General features: G+C 34.3%; 1 protein-coding gene across 1 annotated transcript; it reads right to left on the bottom strand.

Moving 5' to 3' along the window:
• Positions 1 to 931: 931 nt before the first annotated feature.
• On the bottom strand, positions 932 to 17,558 carry TDO2 (tryptophan 2,3-dioxygenase). Its single transcript, XM_003822560.6, has 12 exons — positions 17,273 to 17,558; positions 16,943 to 17,048; positions 15,908 to 15,998; positions 13,273 to 13,343; positions 12,051 to 12,178; positions 10,853 to 11,039; positions 9,460 to 9,567; positions 6,635 to 6,746; positions 5,155 to 5,212; positions 3,863 to 3,942; positions 3,099 to 3,189; positions 932 to 1,501 (listed from the first exon to the last, which is right to left on the bottom strand). Exons 1-12 carry the CDS (start codon positions 17,305 to 17,307, stop codon positions 1,348 to 1,350), a joined length of 1,221 nt encoding a protein of 406 aa, XP_003822608.1. The 5' UTR covers positions 17,308 to 17,558; the 3' UTR covers positions 932 to 1,347.
• Between the last annotated feature and the right edge of the window lie 3,196 nt (positions 17,559 to 20,754).

The following is a 20,754-nucleotide window of genomic DNA, read 5'->3' as shown; positions in this document are numbered from 1 at the left end:
AGCCAGAATTTGCCCTCGAGCTTGTTGATTTCAAAGCTAGTGCCTTTTAGCCACCATGCCATTTGCCTCTGTATTATATCAGCCTAGCCACCATCAGATACTGTGTATACACACATACATGAGCACACAACAGTCATGGAGACAAAAGCAATTATATGTAATTCTGAGACAAATTAGATGATATAATCCTTATAAGACCTTATAAGAAAAAACTTGCAAATGAAACCAAAGAATAGTTCAATTCCATCAAGAACTTACTGCTTGCTAGTGATAATCACTCTAGGTCAAGGTTGACATACATTTTAGATTTCTTAAATAATATTATGTACTTCCTCCCATAACAAAAATTTAAGTTTTCCCAATAACCTGGCCAAGCTAGAAAAAGAAGACTAAAACTCATGTCTGATCTAAACTCTTAGCTTAGTTAATGTCTTATTAGAAATGAACTGGGTCACTGTCCAGTCTGTGTACTTTCTTCTGGAAAGCACATCTTCTTTGAGGGGACTGTTCCTTGCTTTTACCTCAGTTCTGCATGCATTAGAGTCCACTCCACCTCCCAGACCACAGGCATGGGAGCTGGGGGAAAGAGAAGCTTTGCCCTGTGTGAGTCTGATGGTGCTGGAAACTGGGACCCAGCCTGAGACAGAAGCTGTTCTACTACAGGAAAGAATAAAGCCAACACCTACAGAGAAGAGATGAGACAAAAAAGATCTCAGAAGAGTGTTCCAGGAATATAGCACTCCAGGAACTGGACCCAGTCCTTGTGGCATCAGAGTTTCCAGGCTCCTCTTTCAAGGCTTTTTGGACAGTGTTCATTTGAATTCTGCAAGCTAGTAATTCTTCAGTATATCCCCTCTAGACAAACTTCAGATAGATTTCTGTCTTTGGTCATTAAGATTCCTAACAAATACAATCAATATTTCAAAAACAATACAGGGAGAAAGATTAATACTTTATTATTTTAAAAATTTTGTTTGAAAGTCTTTGTACAGAATAATATAATGTACTGCATAAAATATTTGAAATAGCTGAAGTTTACAAGTTTATAAAGATGAAACAATGAGATAGTGATTACATTAAGTGGTTACATTAAGTCTCAGGGGAAACTGAATTTTTAATAGGAAAACACCCTATGTACAATGTTACTATTTAAATGTATTCTTTCTCATCTTAATGCTTAGTCTTGTCACAAACAAGAGGTAATCAAATTGCTTCTAGAATTAAATCAGAGCATCGTGGTGCTGAACAATATATGTATACATATATTCAAACCGTATTTATGAAAATCCATAGAAAATAAAAAATAGACTGTGAAACCAGTATTCTTCATAGATTTTGCAGACGATTTTAATCTGATTCATCACTGCTGAAGTAGGAGCTATCACAGTATTCTGCTGTATATAGAAATTTGTGAATGGTTGGGTTCATCTTCGGTATCCAGTGTCGGGGAATCAGGTATGTTGAAAGATTAAATAAATCTACAAATACCTTGTACCTATCACTGGAAAAACATACATGAAGATGTGTTACATTGGTTGACATGAAATATTTAAATTTTTCAATTACAAAATTTATTTCTCAGATATTTTCCATAGTTAGTATTCAATATTATAATATATATTACATGTTGTATATATCATATATTAAATTAGGTATTATATAGTATTAGTATTGATTGTCTGCTTTTTATTCCATTTTCAAAGTTTATGCCCATAAAACAGTATTATGTGTTTTAGAACAGGGCGTTTCCTATTAAAACCTAGAGTCTTATTGCTGACACCTTCATAAAGATAAAGATGTGTTCTCATTTCCTACTTCTGAAGGATGCTATGCAAGGTAATACATTTAAAGCATACAGAGTCTTAGATGCTCATTTGGAAATATTTCCAACTGAAAAGATGCCAAATAACTGCCCTGAAGGGTTTAATAAATTGAAACGCCATCTTAGACTCATAATAAATGTCCATGAAGTAGTTTTAACACTAAAATTGCTTTTGTGTGGTTAGTCAACAATTTTAACTGTTGCAGTTTTATGGAGGAAGAACATTTGCCTTTGAAGTCAAATAAATCTGGGTTCAAATTCTGGTTCTATCACCTACAATTCAAGGACCTTTGACAAGTTGTTTAAACTTCAATGCCCCAGTTTCTAACTCTATAAAATGAAAACTTTAGTCCTTCCTTTTGGTCAGGTCTTTTTAAAACTGAGATAACAACACACTAGAGATGCCATTTGTGTTCATTATTCCCACCACCCACTGATGTGTGTGCTCATTTGGTATAGACAGTTATCAACTGTTTTGTGCTTACAGAATTCATTTCCAGGGACAGTGAAAATGTCTAAAAATGATGAAAATTTAAACCTGTGTATTTCAGAAACCAACCAATCTGGTAATAACAGTAGGGACGAAAGCAATGTGCTGTAAAGATTTGAGGTGGGGCTAAATGCAAATGTCTAATTTATTCTTGAATTGATTCTTCTTTTTCAAGGGACCACAGAAGTTTTTCAGTTTCCCGATGTATCCATTTGTCCATTTATCTATGATATTGTGAATATCAAAATAAGAATGTACATCCCTTAGAAACCTCTCTAGCATATTTTAAGTCCTCAATAAATGTTGATCTCTTTCCTTGTAAACACTTTAAAAGGGGCACTCTCTGGAGTAGATGGAAATAGTTTTATAATATAAAATAGAGTCATATCAGAAAACAAGACGCTACTTTGTGTCATTTATCTAGCCAGGAAGACATTAGTAGAATTAATGATAAATGTTTTAGTCTGGTCAAAACTTGAGCCACAATGAGTTGAAGACTTTTCTGCCTGGATGTAAGCACTGTTAAACCCTTTGTGTCCTCACATATCATGCAGCCATTGATACCATATCCCTTTTCATACAGGATCAAAACAGTGAAAGTTCATAATTAAAGATTTTATAAAATTACCACCAAAAGACTGAATTGGAATATTCTAACTACAAACGTGTTGTTAGTAGTTCAGACAGGAGCAAATAAAATGGCTTTTTTTAGATAACAAATGTATAGGTGGAGAAACAAATTGTTGGTGACTGCCACCAGGAGGAAAGGAGAATTTCCCCACCTACCTCACGGTTGATCGCAGGTAGTGATAGCCTGAGGAACCACCGGTGCCAGCTTTGCTGCCCAGCATTCTGTGCACCATGCACACATGGTTATCTAGGCAAACATACAAATTTACTCCATGGATATTTTTCCACCATTAGTTCCACAATGTTCTAACAATGAGGGGTTGGTAATGATAATTGCTTCTGAGAAAATGTTGACAACTAACACTTGGCCATATGGAAGGCTCATACATGAGAGCCAGATGAGACTGTGAGGTTGCCTAGCGCTCCACTTGCTTCAGGCTACATGCATTTCACTCCATCCTTCACTGCATTTAGCCCATGGATACAATAGAAGAGACCAGGATCATAATATGACTCATGAGTCCATGCCACCTTTGCCTTTATGGGGTCCTTCATTTAAAAAATAAAAAAACTATTAAAATTAAAAATTTTAAACTGCATTGGCATAATGGCAAATAAATTACTCTTATGTAATAAAACTTTTATGACCTAAAGTTTAATTTTTCCTTTAGATTTTAAAATAAAACATTTTCGTGATCCCCCAAAAGTATTGTGGGTCTTAGGTACTGTGCCTAGTGTGTATATGGGTAAGTTGGCCCTGGGAGAGAGTGATGGCCAAGCTGATTTGTATAAAAGAATGCACCCACACACAAAGGAGGGGGAAAGAGAGAAAGTGGGCCGGAGGGCACACAGAAGACCAAGATAAAGAGCACAGGAACAGCATGTGGGGAAGCAACATGGGGTGAGTGGGAAGGACTTACATCTCCATTTGGTCATCAGTGAATCTATGTCCATAAGAGAAGTCAGCAACTGAAAAGGCACCTGGAACCTAGGCTCTTCCCTAAAGGAAAAAAAGAAGAAAAAGAAGAATATATTCAAGTAAATCGAGTGTGTTAGGAGGAGCGTGAGTTTGACAATCAGTTGGCCCTGGAAACAAATGTCAGCTTTGCCTGTGAGGAGCTGTGGCAGCTTTGGCTTATTCTCTCAGTCTCAGTTTCTCTGTCTCAAAGATGAAATAATACTACTCAAATTGCAGTGTTTGTTTGAAGCCTAGAAAAGTCCATGTAATATACATGAAGTAATCACCTAGAGTCACACCTAACATTGGTTCTTATTAAAAGCGAGACAGGTGCACTATTACAGATTTCCCAGCCGAAAATAACCAAACACTTCCAGGCAAAGATATTAAAACACAAAAGGAAAAACCACTTTTTATTTCTTTTCATCTATTTGTTTTTTTGTTTTGTTTTGTTTTTTGTTTTTTTGTTTTGTTTTGTTTTTTTACATCTATTTCTTCACCTTTCTCAGCATATTTTCTACTTAGGACACATATGCCTAATTGGCATACATTTACTTGAGTTTAGGAAAAAAGTCAAAAGATTTTGTTTATGTTGCCATTTTGAAGAAAGACTTGAGAAGATTTTAAAAATTAAATACACAGAAGCATGACAGCCTGTAAATATAGGTATTTTTTTACTAGTGTGATGTTTATTGTTCTGATACATTTAATTCATGAACCCTGAGGATGGGAACTTCATACAATAGAGTAGGAGTGAGTCAATATTTCAGGAATACTTCAAACTTTTTAGACAATGAAGCTAATTTTACTTGAAATTGCTGAATAAGTGGTACAGTTTGCAAGTTATTTTCACTTCATGCATTTTTTATTTTCTTAAACAGGAATAATCTTAGAGCGTTGTTTAATGATAGAACACATTTTATGAGTGAGTCTCTGAGAGAGTAAACTGGCCATTTAGGACACTTAGTGTTACATAGTGCTTTTTAGAATTCAGTTAAAAAGGATATTTGATTAATTTGTGCAGTGTTTAACCCCTTTTAACCCTGTTCAGGGAAAAAGTTATGCCTTTACTATTTAAAAGAAAAAAAAAAGGGACGGGGGCATAAAACTTCATTACTAATTATCTTCTAAGTTTTCTACAAAAACTAAATTACTGCATTAAACTATGATTGTAATTTTTAGGCTTTATACTGGACATGTTATCCATATCCACCCCTCAATTTTAACTTCAGTCTCTCTTCGGATTTGCTTTACCTGTAAAAATATATCATCAATGCTCCCTGAAGTGCTCTGTATGACAGCCGTCTTTCACCTGCAAAATACATACTAAACTTAAATTTTTTAGGTCATTTAAGGTAATTTTGTATTAATTTGGCATCGTCATCTTAAAAAATTTAATGGATTACATGTGTTTAGAAATCAATATAAGTTTCAGTTTACATTTTTTATCCCTTAGGTTGAATTTGTAAACATATCACTTAAAATACAATTTTAACATTGGATTTTAAAAAACAAACTGAAAATGTACATATTTTAAATTTTCAAAACCTTCAAATAGCATGTTAGGAAAACCTGATTTTTCTAGAAAATACTTGACTTTCATAATAAAATTCATTTTCCGAGTAAAAGAATATGTGTCTTTCATTTCAAAAAAAGTAGTGATGTGTTATAAACATCATTTCAAAGTAGTTTTCATTAATTCACTTGACATTAGTTAACTTGTTTTTAATGAGCACAATTATGTAAAATCATACATGTGTGCTCTACTGAAAGACTTTCTCCCTGCTGCAGCGAAACAAGATTTTGCTATTCTTTACTGAGATTTGTTTTTTTTTAGAAAACAGAAGCTAACAACCTTTAAGCTTATAAAACTTAATACCAATTTCATGTATTGCTATGTTTTGTACTTGTGTTATAAAAATTAATTTTTACTTTTATTCTGCATATTTCCAAAAAGGTTTGGGATGCGTTACAATAAAAGTTCTAAGTCAAAATGAACACAAAAGTTTAGAAATGAAAGTACTGATTTTATGGCTCAATCAATTTCAGGAACTAACAGCTCAGTACCAATTGTGCCAAAAGTCTAAATGTATGCTTTTCCTGGTATCTTGGTCAGTCAAGCAGATTTGTATGAAAGAACTCACCCACACACTAAGGAGGGAGGAAGAGAGAAAGAGGGCAGGAACATTTCAAGCCCAGAGAACACATAAAAAGACTCTTTGATGATAAATCCAAATAACTAAACTTAGCTAATAAAAGAAACTTAGTATGGCTGGACCACATGAATATGCGATCATAAAAGGCCTTATAGACCACGTTAAAGATTTTATCTTAATTCTAAAACAATGGGGCGACATCAATACTTGCTCTCACGGTAACTATTCCTTCCTTTTCTTACCTCTACCATAGTGTTTACTGTTACAATGATTTGTCTTCATTTCTGTCCCTATTAGGCTGTGAACTACTTGAGAAACTATATGCAATTCATCTTGATATCCTGTATATCTGGCAGAGACTATAAATTTTTTTCTAATGTTTTTCAAATAATCTGGGCATGGAAACCCGTTAAAATAGGTTTATCACCAAAAACATTTACTCCATTTTTGTTTCTATCAGTAGAATATCAATTTTCATTCTATTTCTCCCAAGTAAGGCTTGATAGTCTTATAAAATGATTTCTTGATCTCATATTCACACATTCCAGGGAAAAGATTCATAAAGTAAAAATACCTACCTTTACTAAGGAGATGTTCATGACGTTTCTCATCAAATAAGGACAGTAGCACCTCTTTTTGCTTCTGAAATTCAGCCACCTGTTCCTCTTTTTCTTCAGACTCTTCTTTAGCCTTTAGGAAAAATATGGCATTAATAGTCCTGAGAGAGAATAAGTAGACTGATATTTTAGAAAACTTTGCTTATGAGGAAAAGACTTGTGGTTGCAGAAATGATGTACTTTTAATATTTACTGTATCTTCTAATATTACTATTTGGAAATTATGTCTTATGAGAAGGAATCTTCCACATACTCAGTGGTTCTATCCTTTTATTTAAGTTTAAATGATTTCTCAATATTAAATATTTCTTCATAAATATAATCAGTAATGGACTCAGATGGACAAAATTGGAGATAACTACCAGCAGTTAATAATGATCTAATTTTAAACAAGAATTATTTAACACAGGAAGTAAGGTAACTTCACTTAGAAAAAGTTAAGAATTCCTAGTCAGAAGAACTATTAACCCTATTGAAATTCTATGTTCTATATTCAGTGTTGAATTCTGTAAATATAATTTCTTAGATATTTCTCACTCATGTTTTATTCATTTTCTATCTATCTATTGATTGGTTTAAGAAAATTCTTATTTTTCTGCCTACAACACATATTCTGCTTATAAGCCAATTAATTGAGCTGGGGCAAATTATTTAACCCAATTATTTCCAATTCATCAGAACCACCACACTGTGTAGTACTAACCTATATGCATATTATTTCAAATTAATTATTTATTTATTCAATACATGTCATGCTAAGATGATAGAGATAAAATTGTGTGCAAAAATTGAGAGTCGTGATATTATACAGGAATTATCTGGTAGGAATAAGACATTGAACAAATAATCACCCAGTACAGTCATTAAATTACAACCATAGACTATGCTATATGTCATAACTTAAAGTAATAAGGAGTTTAGGAAACACCTTTCTAAAGAAGTTTTCCTCGAGCCAAGATCTTAAGAGTGGGAAGGAGTTAGTTGGGGAAGAACATTCCAAGCCCAGAGAAGAACACATAAAAGGACTCCTTGGTGATAAATCCAAAGAACTAAACTTAGCTAATAAAGAAACTTAATATGGCTTGACCACATGAATGTGAGATCATAAAGGCCTTATAGACCAGGTTAATTTTATCTTAATTTTAAAAACAATGAGGCAACATCAAAAGGCTTTACACAAAAGGGAGATGTGATCAGATTTGCCTTCTGAAAAGATTATTCAGACTGCAATGTGGAGACTAAATTGGAATAGAGGCATACTGGGAAGGTGGGGGAGCACAGTTCAGATATTATTATAGTCCAGGTGAAAAACGATGGAGGGTTGCACTTGAGTGGTAGTGGTAGATTAAAGGATGATATTTGAGAGCTAATAGGTAACATTGGTAGGACTTGATGATAGCTTGAAGAAGTGGTGAAACAAGAGGGCGGAGCCAAGGATCACTGATTGATAAGAGTCTGACGACAGCCTAGATGGATTATAGGAGAAAAAATTCTTTAATGCAGAGAAGACAATGTTGGTACGAGAGTGGACGGAAGGGGAAATGTTCAAGTTTGGTTTTATTGGTGTGTTTTTGAGAGGACCAGGAGGAAATATCAAGTAAGGTATTATATACATGTTCTGAAATCTAAGGGGATATATAAACCAGAGATAAATGTTTGAGAATTATGGTGGCTAAGTAGATATTGAAGCAGTGGGTATAAATGACACCATCTAATGAAAGAGTATAGAGATAGAACAGAAAGGATCTAAGCCAATGGACTACAAAACTCTACCATTTATTGGTCTGAGAGAGAAATAAGAGCAAGTAAAAGAGATAGAGAAATAAGGGCCAGAGAATTAGAAGCAAACATAATGGTATGTACTAAATCCAAGAGAAAAGAATGTTCAAGAAAGAATAAGTAGTAGTCATTAGTATTGAATGTTTCTGCGAGGTCAACTAAGTTAAGATTAAAAATGGCCATTGGATTTATGTACATGAAGGCCACATAAGAATGATGGTACAGGAAGACAGCTTGAAGTAAGCTCAGGATTAGCTGAGAGATAATTATTCTGACTTCTGCTTTCAATGCTTTACAAGTATTTATTTAATTTCCTGTTCATAATAATCTTATGAGTTAGATATTCTTATTTTTCTATTTTGCCAATGCTGAAAGATAGGCTAAGAGAGGTGCAGTCACTTGTTCTCTGTCACATAGTTGTTTAAGAAGTGGAAGTGGAAATGGAACCCAAGTAGCATGACTTCAAAGTCTATGCTTTCAGCACTACCTGATGCAACCTCTCAAGATGTAGAATTTAAACAAGTCTTCCAGGAAATTTAGTCATGCCAAGAGGATGACAGACCTGAAAGATCAGGGCAATGAGCAATCAAGTATCTTTTAAGTAGGAGAAAACTGACATTGTCTGAGAGCTGCCAGAAAGCACCCAGTAAATATACAAGAGCAAAAGCAAAGCTACAGGGCTAAATAGATTTGGTTCGTTAGTCCACTGTGGGCCTAGTTCTGTCTAAAATTGGTTCTAATATAGAATTTTCAATAGAAATGAAAAATAATATTAATCTCAGCTAGTTATCATAGACAAAATTCTCCCATGCAATGAAGGTCTTATTTTAGTATAATATTTATCACACATAAAGAAAATGAAATCAATCATGTAGTCCAAGAAAATACATTTGTCTAAGAAAAAAATATGAGAAAGAGAAAAGGTTAAGAGAAAAGCAAAAAATAATTAAAATAAAATTTTGAATATTTCTGTATTGAATTTATATTAACTCATGTCATCTAAATACCTGAATCCTTATGAATTCCTCTTCCAGGCCTCTGGTGATATTTTTTTCAAGCTTTCCCCAGAAGTTAAATCCATGTGGCTCTAAACCTGGAGTTCTTTCCAGCCATGCCTTAAATAAACATTATTTTTTAAGTGAGTACATGGTAAAATTATGTAAAATGCATTGTAACCGACATGTATAAACTTAAAGCAAGAAATCTTCATGGTTTCCAGAAACATATGCTACAAGTTTTATTTGTAAATGTTTTTTATTTCTCTTCAATTTCTTCATTTATGAAATAATTAATATATTCAATTTTCTTAATTTTTATGGCAATGGTTAATAATGTTTACTCTTTATTTCTTAAGAAATATGTGATTACAGAAATTCCAATTGTCCTTTAGAAATCTACAAACATATTTAAACATATGTTCTATCTAAACATATTTAAAGAGTATATTCTTAATAATTATTTTACTAATATATTCTGGTTTATTCTCAAGTTACTTTATGTCATAGGAGCTTAAGAAATTACGATATGTATAAGATACGATCTCTTCTAAATTCATGGGCACTGTATACTTAGCAACTTTGAAATTAAGCATCCATGCAATTACTTTGAGATTTTAAAATGTTTTTAAATCTAGAAATAAAACTAAATTCATGTACCTCTGTGAGTTCTCATTTAACCTATACTTATTATAATTCTGAAATTAGCTTTGTAATTCTTTTTCTCCCTATTCCTATATGCCATTATTTGGCATTATATATAATACATTACCCTAATTCCACATTTACAATACCCAGAGGATTAATGAGCAGAGTATAATTCAACACAAGAAAAGTTAATTTGCAGAAGAAAAGGCTTTGTAATGGAAAGCAAGACAATACAATCTTTGTTTAATAATTTATTTTGAAGAAAAAATTAATAATTCCTAAAGGCTACTGACAGACCTTTAGGGAATTTGGATATGAAGGGAACATTTTCTGAGGTGTATATTCTTAGTAATTTAGTTCAGCTAAGAAAAATACTAAATAACTGGAAATTTTCAATTACAGAATATTTTAAAACAATAAAGCTCACTAAATAATCACACTCAGTCTAAAAATCAGCTAATTAAGTGTTACTTAGAAGGGATATTTGAGGAATTGCTTTATTGAGATGATAAGGTTATTAAATATTAGTATACAATTGATTACATAAGTATTTCCGAAGTTCTCAGCAAGGTTCTTGACATTTTCAATATTTTAGTAACATGAATTTACAAATTCATGTATTTTTATGAATTCTTTCTATCCTTATTTCCACTGAATGTAACTCAGTTTCGATATAAGTTTTTAAAATTCTGATTTAGCAAAAGCTAAATTAAGAAGATGTATTGAGTTAAACTTTATAAATTGTATGAATCCATACCTCCACTAATTCCAGAAGTGTCTTTTCCTGCTCAGACTTAAGTAGCAGTTCATTTTCTTCTCCTTTGAAGTTATCACGATAATGTCTTCTGTTATAAGGGACTCTCATGTTCTGAAGAACACCTATCTTGTTTTCTAATAGTCGGAATTGCAAACTCTGGAAGCCTGATGCTGGAGATAAGTACTCTCTTTGAGATTAAATGGTGGAAGGAAAGGCAAGGGAAGGGAAAGAGAGGAGAGGAGAAGAGCAGAGAAGAGAAAGGGGGGGAGGGGAGAGGGGAGGGGAAGGGAGAGGGGAGGGGAGAGGGGAAGGGGGAGGGGAGGGGAGGGGAGGGGAGAGGAGTCCAGAGGAGAGGAGAGGAGAAGAGAGGAGAGGAGAGGAGAGAAGAGAAGAGCTGACATTATCAACCACCATAATGGTTTCTTCTATTGTAAGAGATTGTAGAGACTGTCAGTTTTACTCTTGGATATCAAGAGCAGATACACACAACTGTCTAGAGTTAGACCTGTGATTTGACTCACTGAAATCAGAAAAATGAGCTACTTAAATATCATCGGATATCAAAAATGTTATTACTCTCACTCCCCATATTATATCTTTGTGAATGTCTTTCATTTCACTGCTGCTAAGACTTTAACGTTTTAAATTCACCACAAATTCTACTTTTCCTTTGTCAGACATGTTCAGGACATGCATGTTACATCCTATACCCAATGGAAGTTTCTTAAACTTTTTTCTTCTCACATTTTGGTAAGAAAAAAGCTATCTATATGGTATTGCCTTGAAATGTACAGGTAAAATTTGTGGTTTAATCCATAACTTCTACTTTGATTGGCATGCTTCTCTATATATCGCTCCTGTTTTGAGTTTTTATATTTTTTAAATTTAATTACATGTATTTTATTAGCTATTTTAGTCAATGTGCTAAGTTGTCTAAAATTCTTTTTGGAGAAAAACAGAACACACAGTGATGAATTTAAATTAATTGATCATATTACGCTTACATGTAAAAATGAATAATAAAATATTTTTAATAACTTCTCAAATGCTTTGTGATCGAAGACCCCTAAGTCCATATAGTGACAAAGTGTTAGTAAGACAGGCTCCTCATGGCACAAAACACACACATGCTGCTTTTACCCCACCAAAATGAGAAAGTAAATTCCATCACATTTTTTAAAATGCCAAATGTGCACACCTGAAGTCATTGAAGTCCAAGGCTGTCATCGTCTCCAGAATGGAAAACTGCTGCACCAGCAGTTTCAGGATCACTGACACTCGGTGCATCCGAGAAACAACCTTAAGCATGTTCCTTTCATCTCTGACCTGAAGGTTAAGAAATGAAACACTGAGTTAGCAATGCTGACCTCTAGAAAATACAAAATAGACAATGGCAATGAGTTCCCATTAATTTTGTCTCTAATTTGGTTTTAAAGGGAAACTTTGAAACTAAAATTTGCAAAGAGTATATAACAGTTCTGAATTGTGGGCAAGGAATTTCTGCAAAATAAGAAATTTTTTCTTTCTTTGACAATAGAAAATTATATAGAAGCATAGTAGAAGTAAATTCTAGAATACAACCCCCCACTGATTTCAAAACAAGTTTCTCTTTTAGTTTTGTTTCAAAGAACAGAGGTCAAGATAACACAGGAACTTCTGAGTGAGGGTTAAACAACATGTGGATCAATCTACTCTTTACTGAGGGCCAAAGTTGCCACTGACACAAATGGGAAGTGGATTCATGCAGGCAGGAAGGGTCCCATCTGTATGGGTCCCATGTGCTCTGTCTCCTAGCCCTTCTTGGAGCAGGGGCTCAGAGGTAGAGGGCCCAAGGAAGGATCCTCAGAGCCATGGCAAGAGAAAGCAGGGTGGGAGATGGAGAAGTGCACCTCAAACTCCTGCCATCACTGGAAGCTTTCCCTCCTCTCCTCTCACTCTTTGTCCTCCTGTCCTTTTCTTCCCCATTGCCCCATTCCCCTTTTCCCCCTTTTCTTCCTCTTTTTCTTCCTCCCACCACTCTTTCTCTACTGCCTCCTTCTCTTCCTTTTTCACTTTCCTTATTATTGCTCCCATCTTCCTGCAGCTAATATTCAGTAGAAATACAATTCTGGTACCTGTTAATTAAAGGATCCCCATTAGCTTGGTAATCCACCATCATTTATAACATCTTTGTGGGTGGAAATGAGTTCTAAACAAGGGACTTGAAACTGAAATTTGAAAGGAACCTTAAAGTCACATGTAATTTCAAAATAGCAATGGAAAAATATGACTGAACTCCTCATTCATTCATAAAATGTCTGTTTGTTCTATCATTAAACGTTAAGACCACCATTTGGTGTTAATGTTTTTCTCTCATTAATAATACTTTCCATATCTTCCAAAAATATACATGAAACCAATATTGTGACATAAGAACTTACATGGCCATTCTGAAAGATCTCTCGAACAGAATCCAACTCCCAGAGGATTTGCTTAAACCAGAGTTCATAAGCTGTAATAAAGAAATCATTGTCAGTTGGAAAGTTATGGGAGCCTTTTTGGCCATTATTATATGAAAGATATGTTTAACATGTTGAAAGAGAAATTAAAATGTTACCTTAAAATCAATAAATGTAAATATAGTCCCATTGTATGCCAGAAATAAATGTTAGTGTTAAAGTTGTAATAGCCTCCTTTTATTAAATGTTTTAATATGCTAGACATGTTACCTAATGCTTCATATTCATTATTATTACACTAATTCCTCTCAACAAATGCATTTTTAGGTCTTTGAGGATATAGCACATAACCTAATTCTAGCTTCCTCTATAGAAGCTGGAAGTATGTGGGGAAGCAGAAGTGATAATCAACTTCAACTACACACTGAGAAATTAATATTTCCTAACCTAAATGAAAGACTGTAGGATTTTAAGAACTTGAAAATACAAAGCTAAGTTACTTAAAATGCAGCATTTTGTCTGTTTGTTTTATTTGTGAAAATCCTAGCAACTCATAGACTTAGCACATATGGGAAAGCGGCCAGATGTTTGTGGTCAAAGGAAAATGGCAAAGCTTCATATTACTGTAACAGCTAATTCCCGGGGGAACTTTGTGGCAATTGAGTTCACATTATCCAGTAGATCATCTTTCAGAATTTCCAGGAGTCCAAGGTTTATTTGTTCAAACCTGAATACTGCCAAAGCTTTTCTGTCGAAGGATTAAGTTTGTTCTCCCCTTTTACTACGGGCTGTCAAACAGTAACATTGGCATTAAAGAAAAGTGATACAGTAATGACATGTTGGAAGAAGCATAGTTGGAATCAATCTATCTGAAGTGACGGGCTGTGTCAATTGGGGCAAAACCATTTTCTTTAACTTCAGTTGATTCATTTGCAAAATGATCAGTTACCCACCTACAATTGGAAACCTATGATTCAAAACCTTAAGACTTACAGCAGTATGATAGACATGGATAGATATTTTGACTCCTTTGTGTTGCTAGATGATTCATAGCAAATATAAATGGTTCTCCCCATTGATTTGTCCTTCCCATAGTATTCTTTGTCACTAGAAACTAAGGACTTACTCATACTCATCCATTTTTCTTCAGTACCTAGCACAGTGTCAGGCACAAAGTAAATATTGGGTGATTATTTTTATTTTTATGAATAAATTAAATAGACAATGTAATAATTAGATGACACAGGAAGTCAATAATCTTAGAGATCTTCAGTGCATCCTATTTGGTTCTATCATATGGATAAAGGCAATGTTTCCATACTAATTAAGAGAATCCAATTATAACTCTAAGTTATGTTTAAAAAGACTTTGGGGGACCTAATTTTTATATTTGAGCAAAGAACAATCAAACATTTATTGATCAGTTTATGTATATCTTTTTTAACCCTATGTAACCACTGCCTACATGTTATAACTAAAGAATAGAAGAAAAGTGTTTTTATAAAATAATGATAGCTACCATTTGTTGCGTGTTTATTATGTGCTATACCTCAGGCTAAATGCTTAATGCACATTATCTTATTTATCTTCCTAGGAACTCTGTAAGTGAGAGCATCAGTAATTCTCTCCATTTTACATATGGGGAAATGGAGGTCCTGAGATCTAAGCAACTTGACCAGAGTCACACAATTTATAACAGTAGAACTGAGATTCTAAACAATTTTTAAATTCCTAATTTATGCTACCATACCATGATTCTTCTCCTATTGATATTGCCTCGGTATAAGCCACCCATAAAAGTATAAACATAAAAACAGGAGAACTGACACATTAAGCCAGTTTTTTAACTTTTAATTTCTTTACCAGAGTTTATTAATGTAGTCAATCACATTGGAAAGCATCCATTTGAGGAAAGAACACAAAGAATTGGTAAGGCAGGGAAACACATCTAGATGTGGGGCACTGGCAGGCAACAGTGATGGGGCTCCAGTCATTAAGAGGTCAGTATAGTGGTACTGAAAAGCTTAAAGTAAATGTTACTAATATTTTGGGGTCACAGACCTCTTTAAGATAATATTCATGAAAATTTGCGCATAATTTTGGAGTTCAGGGACCTTCTAAACTTCTGAAGTCATGAAGACATAGGCTAAAAAAAACCCCACTGCCCAGAAATTATTATAGAAATCTGGAAAGGATAAACATACATTTTTGGACAAAATTTACATTTGTCTTTATTACCAGATTTGTATAGGATTATGTCAATCCAGCATAAATTTCAATGATCTTGAAAATAGTTTTTTAGTGTTCAGAAGTGAGAAACGTAACATCTTCACTTGTGAATTCCTAGTGAAATTCCAAGAGGCAGAAAGTCCCCTTGGAGTTAAGAACAAAGCTAAAGTCCTACTTCACCTATTAGCAGAGGAGTAACATAAAGAAGACTATTGAAATCCTTATATCAGTCCTATGAGAATTCATCTGGCAGCAAAATATTCTCAAACATTTCTAACAGAGGTGATTCCATGATCTTTCATCATTTTGTAGTTTAAAAATTGTAGCTTTCCTCGTTATCAATGAGAAATGCCTGGGGAATATTGTCCAAAACCTTTGTGCAACTTACCTTGATGAGTTATGATAAAAAGATGTTCATCATGGATTTTATTTCCTTTTGTTTCACTTTGCAGTTCTTGTGCATTCAAAACTTTTTCCAACTTGAAATGAAAAATAAAAAGCCTGTCTGAAATTGCAGAACTTGGTTTTTATCAACTTTAGTAAGAAGTAGAATATGATAATGACAAATGCTCCTCCAAACTCAAAATTCTCAGAAACCAATCTAGTTTCTTTTAAACAATGGACGAATCTCATCATAAAGAGTGAATTGAATTTGTGATTTTTATTCTTCTCAGAAAATTTCTATTTGGTAGGAATTTATCATAATAAATCCTATTAAGCTCTTTGAGACATCATATCCCTTTTCATGAAATGAATATGATGAAAACTTGAAAACTTGCTGAGCTGACTATGCATTTGGCATTCTTTTATTCCCCTAAAGAGCCTATTCTAAGAATATTTTAACATTCTTTATCAGTTAATCCTTAGAAACTCACCGATGAAGACATCAAGGACTAATCATTTTGCCTCTTAAAAAAAAATAGAAGACAAACAGGCTGAAACTTGGCCCAGAATAATCTCCCAATACCTCATTCATTAACATCCCTCTTTATATGTTAATGATTTTAAGAAAATTCTCTGTGTGCCTTTTACATTTCGACTTTATGATAAGAGATTTAAAGGAGAACTTTTTCAAGATACATTTGCAGTTATCTAGGCTGACATTTATTAACCATGTCTTATTTATACAAGTTGCACAATGCCTGTGAATTATCCACAGTGTATCTTATCAGGTATACGCCTCCCAGATTCTGGATTCTCTGCTCTTACTTCCACTGGAGATATGAATTTTATCCTATAAGTCTCTTGAATTATTCTAACAAAAGTTGAAAACGTAAAAGTGTTTATGAATAAAAATATCCTTAGGTCCAGAAAACGATTGGTGACTTTCCCTAATTCCAAGAAATAAAATCATAAAAAGTCACTTGGCAGAATTGAGTGCCTAACAATGGGCACCAAACCCTGTAAGGACCCTGCCACTTACATGCAGGTAGTTCCCATAGATAAGACCTCCTTTGCTGGCTCTATTCACACCAGTTTGTGATTTGTCTTCTTCGCTGCCTTCTACGGGGAGTTTTTTAAAAGTATATCTGCAAATTTAATAAATCAAGAGGGAAACATAGTGCTTTAGAAAACACAGTTAACTAATGATATGGGTGATTAAAATTCTCATTGCAAATTTTCTTTAGAGTAGATTGTTAGACAAAGGAATAAAGGTGACAGTTTTCAACGCTCCTTAAATTCAGAAATTAAAATGCTCACACCTGATACTTCTGAAAGCCAAAACCCACTTAGAATAAAGGTAAATACTCACCCAAAGTTGTTTCCTAAAAATGGGCACCCACTCATGGTGAAAAGGCACTGTCTGAGAAGCACGGAGTTTTGACTCTAGGCAGATGCTATCATTGACCTTCCCAGATGTTCTACAGCTGCCTTTTATGTAGCCTGCTTACCCTGCATCAGCCAATCAGCATGCTTCTTGTACTCTTAGCTAACTTCTCATTTCCATTGGTACAGAACTGAACCTCTGTAAACTTTAGAGTGGATTTATGTTGGGCACTGTTCATTTGCTAAGAGTGAGTGATCTGCCAAATTGAGTTGTATGACTTGCCAAGTTCTGCTTTTATATTCAAAGTAACAAACATCCAATGAATCAACAGAGGCCAAGTTAAAAAAATTACATTTATTCAATCCCAAGAAAACATTTGGCATAGTATTAGGATACATAAGATGATGAGCTTGTAAAAAACAAATATGTATTCTCTCAAATTTGAATATTCTTACAGCTTCTAGACCAAAAACTGAAATTTAACACCTCTAGGGAAATTAACTGTATAATAAAGTCTGGGTACATGCTCAAAGCCCACTTCCATTCAATCATCAGAGTTCTTCTGACCTAAATATCATGTAATAATCAGCAGCAGTTAAGCTCTCAACACATTGTATTGGAATTTAAATGAACATTATCAGTTTACTATTCATCTGTGGCATACCAATGACAGGGTAGCTAGGAGTCATCCACATTAGCATACATTGCCTATATAGAATTTTAAAACAGTAGTTCAAGACCAGCCTGGCCAACGTAGCGAAACTCTATCTCTACTAAAACTACAAAAAAATTAGCCAGGCAAGGTGGCGCGTGCCTGTAGTCCCAGCTACTAGGGAGGCTGAGGCAGGAGACTCGCTTGAACCCAGGAGGTGGAGGTTGCAGTGAGCCAAGATTGTGCCATGGCACTCCAGCTTGGGCAACAGAGTGAGACTTTGTCTCAAAACAAAAACAAAACAACAACAACAACAACAAAAACCAATAATAGCCATGTGCCCATAATTCTATACAGTGTCAGTGATAAAAATATTCTTCCTTGAAACATCATTTATTAATCTAAGCTCTAAACAATTGCCCCGAGAACAATTAAGCCAGGATAGAAGCTTCATGGCCTTATCCTTAGCATGCCACTGCTACTCACTAAGAACTGTAGGCAAAAACAGCACTTAGCCTTTATTTAATCATCTACCATGATGGAATTTTGTCTAATTAGCCAAAGTCATTGGAAGTCAGAAACCTGATTTCTAGTCTTGGCTCTACGACTACCTTTGTAATATGAGAAAAACTGACTGAATTTCTGTACATATCAATTTCCTCACCAAAATAGAAAGTGTTTAAGCTGATTATAATCTTCAAGATCCTGACCCAGGTTAAAATCTTGATTTTATTACTGAATAAGAAATTATATATCTAGTACAGAAAGATAAACAACATGCAAATGCCATGTTATAATTGAACTAGAAAATCATCAAAACTATATGCTATACCTGTCACATTTCCCTTGAGTTTTTATGAATGATCCTGGAAATTGCCTACACACTGGATAGGGACCTTACCTGAGAGAGCGGTGGAGTCACTGTTGCTTTTCCTGGTGTCCTGGCTTAGAGTGTTTAGAAGCAGAGAACGGTTAACAGCCCCTCTTTCTCTACATAGTTGTTCAACTGGGTACGTGTTTACAGAGAATAATGCTAAATAATTTATTCCACTCTCTTTAAGCCTTTCGAGCTGAGAAGTTTCCTTCACTTATGGGTCAACATACTGGTAAAACAAATAAGGAAACAAATTTTCCTATGAATTGGAAAAAAATAGATATTTTAGAAACAAAAAAATTTTTAAAGAAATGACATTTCACTCCTAAGTAGTAGTATCAATTCAATATTTGCTTTTACATCACAAGAACTGATCATTGAAAGACTTGACTTTGGGGCATCAGAGAAACTGCAAGCTAATCTAAAAATAACTTATTTTCTTCATCCAGGAGAGTAACTACAGTGGAAGGCCCCCATACACACACATCCTCATTATTTTTTGCAATAGCATTATCAAATGTATTACTAGTTATATTCTGGTCATCATTTGCCAATACTTAAATTTTGCCACTTCGAACCCAATTTGTCCATCTGATGATAATCTAATTAGGAAACTTTTATTTATAATCACATTTAGAATTTATTTCTTATTTTTATTTTTATTTTTATTTTTATTTTTAGAGATGGGGTTTCACTATGTTGACCAGGCTGGTCTTGAACTTCTGGCCTCAAGCAATCCACCCATCCCAGCCTCCCAAAGTGCTGGAGTTACAGGCATGAGCCACTGCTCCTAGGCTCAGATTTAGAATTTCTATGACTATAGTATCTACAGCTCCCTATTTATTTATATACTGAATATTTTACACAGACTTTCTGGAAATATACTTTAACTCAAATAATACAATGTAATAGAACCTCAGACATTTAACAGATCAAGAGAGGAGATTCTACGGGTACAGGCAATGATCTGCAGTAACCTTCTAAACCCACTCTATTTCCATATGCACATAATTCCGTGCACACAGGGCTTAGAGAAGGAAGATGCTGGAGGCAACACTGGTAGATGAGCATGTTTAAGAAGATGCAAATCGTAACTAATTCTGGGCCTAAAAGTTACCCTAGAAACCATCTAATCTATATTCAGAAGTAAAAATACTAGAAAGCTAAGAGATATAGCAACTTTCTTTTTCAGACATGTAGTAAAAGAATATGAAAATCAGATATAAAGCATTATAACAAAAATCTTTGTCTCTAGGTCTTTCCTCTTGATTTCTAAGGTTAGGGTGCAGAAAAGAGTGAGCCTGCGAGGGTAGAGCAATGAGAATTAGCAGGAACTTGCATTGAGCTAAACTCTGAACGTGAATAGGAGTTTATAAAGATCATCCCTTCAGCCATCACAATATTTCTTTCTACAAAGCACCACATGTGCTCTTCCATGAGATGTTAACTTTTCTTTTTCCATCTACCCTTCACAGCTTAAAACTGCTGCAACATCTTCCTGTCTGCCAATGCAATTTCCCACTCTTTTTCTTACTCAACAGTGGTAGATTGTGGCAGACACAGAAATGCTGACTCAGTAGGGGAATTCTGAAAGGATTCTGCACCTTTCTTCAAATAGCCCAGAGCAACCCACAGTTGCTCCTGACATTGACCTCAATAATTTATTTATGGCTCTTTTCCTGTCTCAACTTCCTTAGTCCCTCACTAATTTCTGGGAACATCTCCCAAATAAATCCCCATCCCCCAAATCCTTATCTCGGGCTCAGACTTTCTTATGCAGAAGCCAATCTAATACATACAGCTCTTGTTCATCAGGAGCTATAATATATTTAGGAATTGAATAATTACTTTTTTTAACAGATTTTTCCTTTCTAAGCCAAGAAGCATCTGTAAACATAGCAGCCATTCAATAAACTTTAGTTGACAAGATAAATTGCCATT

This window comes from Pan paniscus, chromosome 3 (genome assembly GCF_029289425.2).
Source record: "Pan paniscus chromosome 3, NHGRI_mPanPan1-v2.0_pri, whole genome shotgun sequence".
NCBI lineage: Eukaryota > Metazoa > Chordata > Mammalia > Primates > Hominidae > Pan > Pan paniscus.
This window is presented reverse-complemented; position numbering and strand designations above follow the sequence as displayed.

Coding starts and splice junctions, on each gene's coding strand:
- TDO2 (XM_003822560.6), bottom strand. CDS start 17,307: ATGAGTGGGTGCCCATTTTTAGGAAACAACTTTGG. Junction 15,999..16,942: donor TCTATGGGAACTACCTGCAT/GTAAGTGGCAGG, acceptor TTTCATTTCAAG/TTGGAAAAAGTTTTGAATGC. Junction 5,213..6,634: donor TGAACATCTCCTTAGTAAAG/GTAGGTATTTTT, acceptor TGTATTTTGCAG/GTGAAAGACGGCTGTCATAC.